The sequence below is a fragment of the Colobus angolensis genome, unplaced genomic scaffold (assembly GCF_000951035.1).
Source record: "Colobus angolensis palliatus isolate OR3802 unplaced genomic scaffold, Cang.pa_1.0 Scaffold749, whole genome shotgun sequence".
Lineage (NCBI taxonomy): Eukaryota > Metazoa > Chordata > Mammalia > Primates > Cercopithecidae > Colobus > Colobus angolensis.
The window spans coordinates 114,217-120,089 of NW_012121254.1; the positions used below are offsets into that span (position 1 = coordinate 114,217).

Sequence of the window (5,873 nt, forward strand, 5' to 3'; positions counted from 1 at the left end):
CAGGCTGGTCTCGAACTCCCCACCTTAGGTGATCCGCCTGCCTTGGCCTCCCAAAGTGCTGAGATTACAGGTGTGAGCCACTGTGCCCGGCCAAATTCACCTTTTTTATTCTCAGCCCTGGCTTCAGCCAGTTGGGGTATCCCATGCCATCTTCCTGGTGACTTGAGTTTAGTTCATCACAGATCCTGGACACAGCTGTGCTAGCCCAGGCACCCAGGGGCAGGCTTTTTACAAAGCAAATTGGATTATATGTGTTAGACACAAGTATGAGGCAACTCCCCTGGGAATGAAAATGCTCAGACTATTAGAGAATTCAGGGCAAAAACCTCCCCACTGCCACCGTCCAGCCTGAAGCCACCCAGTGAAGCAGGTGGAGAAGCAGCTCCATGCCCGGCTCCCTGGCCTCCCTCCCTCAGCTCCAGGGCACTCACGTGCTTGAAACAGCTGACAGGAGCAGCCTTGTAACTGTGATCCTTTAGGAACTTCCCCCAGTCGAAGCCCAAGACCAGAGCTGCAGAGCAGAAAGAGGATGAGTCAGGCTGGGAGCCTGAGCAGCAGCCACTCCAGGAGTCTGGACCCCAAGGGCCCTGTGGGACCTGCAGAGGTAGGTCCCCCACGCCCAGCAGCCCCTCTCACAGCGCTGCCCACGACACCCTCCTTCACTCCTATACCTGCTCCACCAGTGGCCATGAGGGACCACGGTTGAGGACTGAATTGAAAGGTGGCAAGACTCTCAGGAGTAGAGGAGCATTCAAAGGGAAATTTCTTGCCCTTCTTCCCCCAAAGAGGAAAATTCAAATATCCCTGGGCTTCAATTCCTCCCACCTCCCCCAGCCTGCCTGGCCACACCCAATGGAAATGTGGGGGAGGGGTGCGCACACACCAGGGCCTCCAACTGAGCTCCTGCCTGCCGAGCTCAATTTCAGTTAGAAAGTCACAACAATGATAGAGTTGCTTTACGCATACGTTTCACTTGCTTAGCAATTGCTATACACTCAAAGAGAAAGAGAAGGAGGCTCCTTTCTCTCCAAACCTGCCTTCAAACCGGATCTGGGCCTTCATTGCCCCAGGGAAACAGAAACCACAGGGAGAAAAGCAAAGAGAAACAAAAACAGCCAATTCTTGGCTTTGAATGATCATGGGTAGGAGTCCTGGCGATTTAAGGGTGGCTGAAGGGATTTTTCTGGGTAATTTCCACAATACCCAACAGGTGAGGAAGATGCAATCCGTGGTGACCCTGGCTTAGGGCACTTTCCACCTGGCCAGTTTGCCCAGTCTTCATTCCTAGAAAAGGCCACCCCAAACCCAGCCTCTTCCTCAGCCATGGCAGCTTCCTAAGCAGAGCCCTCTGCTATCTTACCGTCTTGTCCTGTTGGTGTCCCATCTGCCAGCTGTCCTGTCCCTTGGGAGTGGAGGAAGGCTCCAATTTTGGCAGACCAGGCAGCCTTGTGCAGGACTTTGGCTTTCTTGGTGGGTGGTTTTCCCTGGAGAGGAGAGAGGCTATGTGTAGCCCAGCGGCTGGGATCATGACTCTGGATTTGGGCTGCCAAGTTGAAGTCCTGGGCTTGGGTCAGTGACTTAACCTCTTTTGGGCTTCAGTTTCTTCATGTGTGAAACAGTGATGACAGTAACAATCCTGAGCTCAGGGGGTGGTTGTGGGGAAGGGTCGGGGGTGCTAGGCAGGGCTGCAGAGGAGGGAGAGACCCATGTTCTATCTTTTAAGCCTTTCTGCCGTCCCAGATTCAAGTCTCAGTCATTTCCTTCCTCCAGTGTCGCTACCAATAGATCCAAAGCAAAGAATGGGCCTCACAGGGGGCCAGAAACGCTCATGAACTGGGAGGCAACCTTTTGTACATACACGAATGTTCAAGAGAGGGTCCACGGCTTTCATCAGGCACTCAAAGGGGGTCCTCCCTTTCCAAAGGGAATGGCCACTGATCTGGTCTGTATTTTGTAACTTAAGCACTGACCAGGAATTTACTAAGGAGATCAGTGAAGCAGAAATCTGGGTTTAAGTCCCAAGCAAACCTAAGGGCAAATCCCAGTTCTACAATTTTTAGTTGTATACCTTTAAGTAAGTTACTGAAATTTCTGAGCCTTTATAACAAGGAATTTTTTAAAAAATCAAATTTTTAAAGATCATTAATTGGACTGAGAATGTCAAGCCCTTAGCGAGTACTCCCAAACTGTGGCTATTAATATTACCAATATTATTCTTAGCTCTCTGAAGAGAGGGATCTTTGTGTGCCTTGACATCTACAAAATGGGGAAACAATGGTAATTGTCTCACAAAGGCGATAGTGTATGAAGCAGTAAGCAGGCTCTGGAACACAGCAGTTTCTAATAAACATCAGTGGTTCTCCAGCTTTGCTGCACATTAGGATCACCTGGGAGCTCTTTCGATCTCTGTACAGGCCACACGCCATTCCAGTTAAATCAGAATCTTTCGCAGTAGGACCCAAGCATCAATATATTTTTTTAATTTTATTTTTCTTTTTCCCCAGGCTGGAGTGCAGTGGCATGATCTCAGCTCACTGCAACCTCCACCTCCCAAGTTCCAGCAATTCTCCTGCCTCAGCCTCCCGAGTAACTGGGACTACAGGTGCACGCCACCACGCCTGGCTAATTTTTGTATTTTTTGTAGAGACGGGGTTTCATCATGTTGGCCAGGATGGTCTCCATCTCCTGACCTCGTGACCCGTCCGCCTCGGCCTCCCAAAGTGCTAGGATTATAGGTGTGAGCCACCGTACCCGACCAGCATCAGTATTTTTGAAACTTTCCACGTGATCCCAGCATGCAGGCAAATCTGGGAAGCGGTGTTGTGGATGCTGGTCACAGCTACGGGGAAACAATGTAAGATCAAGCCCGAGATTAGGTTCCAGCCTCATTCTGCCATTCTCTTCCTGCAGAGCCACACTAGGTATGTTATTCTACCTCCTTGGACCTCAGTATACTTAATACATGTGTGGGTTCAACACCACATCCAAGAACCTTTCCATCTCTAAAAATTCTATAAATGTCAGTAATTTAGAAAATTGGCAAGACTTTCTAGGTAGCTGCCTGTGACATGGAGTCAGACAAGGCATGGTCTTCCTGAAGCCACCATAGCTGGTGAACCTTGGGCCTGTTTCCCAGCTTCCTTTCAAAGGATGTATAAAAGTGTGGGGTGAAGACCAAGGGTGTCAGACTTCCCCAGAGTTCTTGTTTAAAATGTACCGAATACACCAGACTCTGGGGGATGAGGGTAGGGAATGGATGGTAGCTTCAGGAACCTATAATTTATTTATTTATTTATTTATTTATTTATTTTTTTGAGACGGAGTCTGGCTCTGTCGCCCAGGCTGGAGTGCAGTGGCCGGATCTCAGCTCACCACAACCTCCGCCTCCCGGGTTCACGCCATTCTCCTGCCTCAGCCTCCTGAGTAGCTGGGACCACAGGCGCCTGCCACCACGCCCGGCTAATTTTTTTGTATTTTTAGTAGAGATGGGGTTTCACCATGTTAGCCAGGATGGTCTCGAACTCCTGCCCTCAGGTGATCTGCTGACCACGGCCTCCCAAAGTGCTGGGATTACAGACTTGAGCCACCGCGCCCGGCCAGGAACCTATAATTTAAAAAGCTCCATAAATGGATTCTTCTGTCTGCTGAAGTTTGAGAACATAATAAATACCAGCTGGCCACCAGCAAGGGGCTTTTCAAATGTTCCTGGCCCTTGCCTTCAGTCAGTTAGTGGTTCCTATCTCAGCACCAAAGGCCCCGGGAAGGACCCAGGTGGCTGCCTCTCACCTGTAATCTAGCCAAGATACTGGCTTTCTTGGAGTTGGAGGAGTAGCTCCTGGAGCAGGAGACGCTGCAGAACCTCTTGGTCTTGGAGAAGAAGGCTTCCCTTGTACCCACGATACCACACATCTCACAGACAGCTGGGAAGAGAACTTAGCACATGACTCACCCGATACGGCCACCTCAAAGCAAACAAAATGATGGGCCCTTCAAAACCTGGGGCACTGCATTAACCAGGTGCGCCCCTGCCCCAACCAAGGCAAATGGAATAAGAGAAGGAATGGGAGGTACTGGTGTGTATATCCTGAATCTACCTGAACAAAGTGCTGCTGCTTGGCCTCCCTTGGCTACATATATCAACAGAGGAGCTAATGGAAATCCATGAGGACGACTGGGGGAACAGGTGAGTGTTGAAAAGTTTGTGAGAGGAAAGTGAGAAGAGGCCAGGCATGGTAGCTCCTGTCTGTAATCCCAGCAATTTGGGAGGCCAAGGAGGGAGGATTGCTTGAGGGCAGGAATTCGAGACCATCCTGGGCAACCCAGCAAGACGTTGTTGCAAAAACAAAAAAAAAGGCCTAGTGTGATGGCAAACGCCTGTTGTCCCAGCTTCTTGGGAGGTTAAAGTGGAGGGGGGGGGCCCTGCTTGAGCCCAGGAGGTTGAGGCTGCAGTGAGCCATGTTTGCACCACTGTACCTCTAGCCTGGGCAACAAAATAAGACACTGTCTCAAAAAAAAGAAGAGAAAAAATTTATAGGAAGAAAAAGTGCCAAAGTCACTTAACCTCTATGGCTCTATTTTCTCATCTATATAGTAAAGGGACTGAACTAGATCCGTGGTTTTTATTTTTTATTTTTTTTTTTTTTTGAGATGGAGTCTCACTCTGTCACCTAGGCTGGAGTGCAGTGGCGTGATCTCGGCTCACTGCAAGCTCCGCCTCCCAGGTTCACGTCATTCTCCTGCCTCAGCCTCCCTAGTAGCTGCGACTACAGGTGCTGCCACCAAGCCCGGCTAATTTTTTTGTATTTTTAGTAGAGATGGGGTTTCACCATGTTAGCCAGGATGGTCTCGATCTCCCGACCTCATGGTCCGCCCACCTTGGCCTCCCAAAGTGCTGGGATTACAGGTGTGAGCCACTAAGGCCGGCTAGATCAGTGTTTCAGTGTTTTAATTGTGACTTCACTTTTTTTTTTTGAGATGGAGTTTCGCTCTTGTCACCCAGGCGGGAGTGCAGTGGCGCCATCTCGGCTCATTGCAACTTCTGACTTCCGGGTTCAAGGGATTCTCCTGCCTCAGCCTCCTGAGTAGCTGGGACTACAGGCGTGTGCCACCACGCCCAGCTAATTTTTTGTATCTTTAGTAGGGGTTTCGCCATGTTGAGCAGGCTGGTCTTGAACTCCTGACCTCAGGTGATCCACCTGCCTCGGCCTCCCAAAGTGCTGGGATTACAGGCGTGAGTCACCACGCCTGGCCCGTGACTTCACTATTAGACCCACCTGGGGAGCTTTTAAAAATGCCTAAGCTGGCACAGCGGCTCACACCTGTAATCTCAGCACTTTGGGAGGCCGAGGCAGGTGCATTACCTGAGGTCAGGAGTTCATAGACCAACCTGGCCAACATGGTGAAACCCCATCTCTACTGAACATACAAAAAACTTAGCCAGGCATGGTGGTGGGTGCCTATAATCCCAGCTACTTGGGTGAATGGGGCAGGAGAATCCCTTCAACCCAGGAGGCGGAGGTTGCAGTGAGCTGAGATGGCGCCACTGCACTCCAGCCTAGGCAACAAGAGCAAAACTCCGTCTCAAAAAAAAAAAAAGCCTGAACCTAAAATTCTAATGGTCTGTGATAGGAGATTGGCACCTATAGTTTGTTAAAAGCTCCCCTAGATGATTCTAATGTGCAGAATCCCTGGTCTAAATGGTCACTAATGGTTCCTTCTAGTTCTAAATCCTAAGATTCTAAGAGAAGGGTTAGAAGAGGATAGAAGAGAGAAAGATAAAAAAGGCAAGGGATGAAAAGAAGACAACATGAATAGAAAGGAAATAAGGCTGAGTGCAGTGGCTCACGCCTGTAATCCCAGCACTTTGGGAGGCC

At 49.8% G+C, this 5,873-nt stretch overlaps 1 protein-coding gene across 1 annotated transcript in view; it reads right to left on the reverse strand.

Annotated features, from left to right (window-relative positions):
• The window catches only part of L3MBTL2 (l(3)mbt-like 2 (Drosophila)), a 33,908-nt gene that overhangs the window by 17,945 nt on the left and 10,090 nt on the right, over positions 1-5,873 (reverse strand). The window contains exons 3-5 of the mRNA XM_011927790.1: positions 3,787-3,920; positions 1,361-1,484; positions 303-511 (exon numbers count right to left, since the gene is read on the reverse strand). Of these exons, the coding sequence (XP_011783180.1) occupies positions 303-511; positions 1,361-1,484; positions 3,787-3,920 (467 nt within the window). The remainder of the gene's footprint in view (positions 1-302; positions 512-1,360; positions 1,485-3,786; positions 3,921-5,873) is intronic.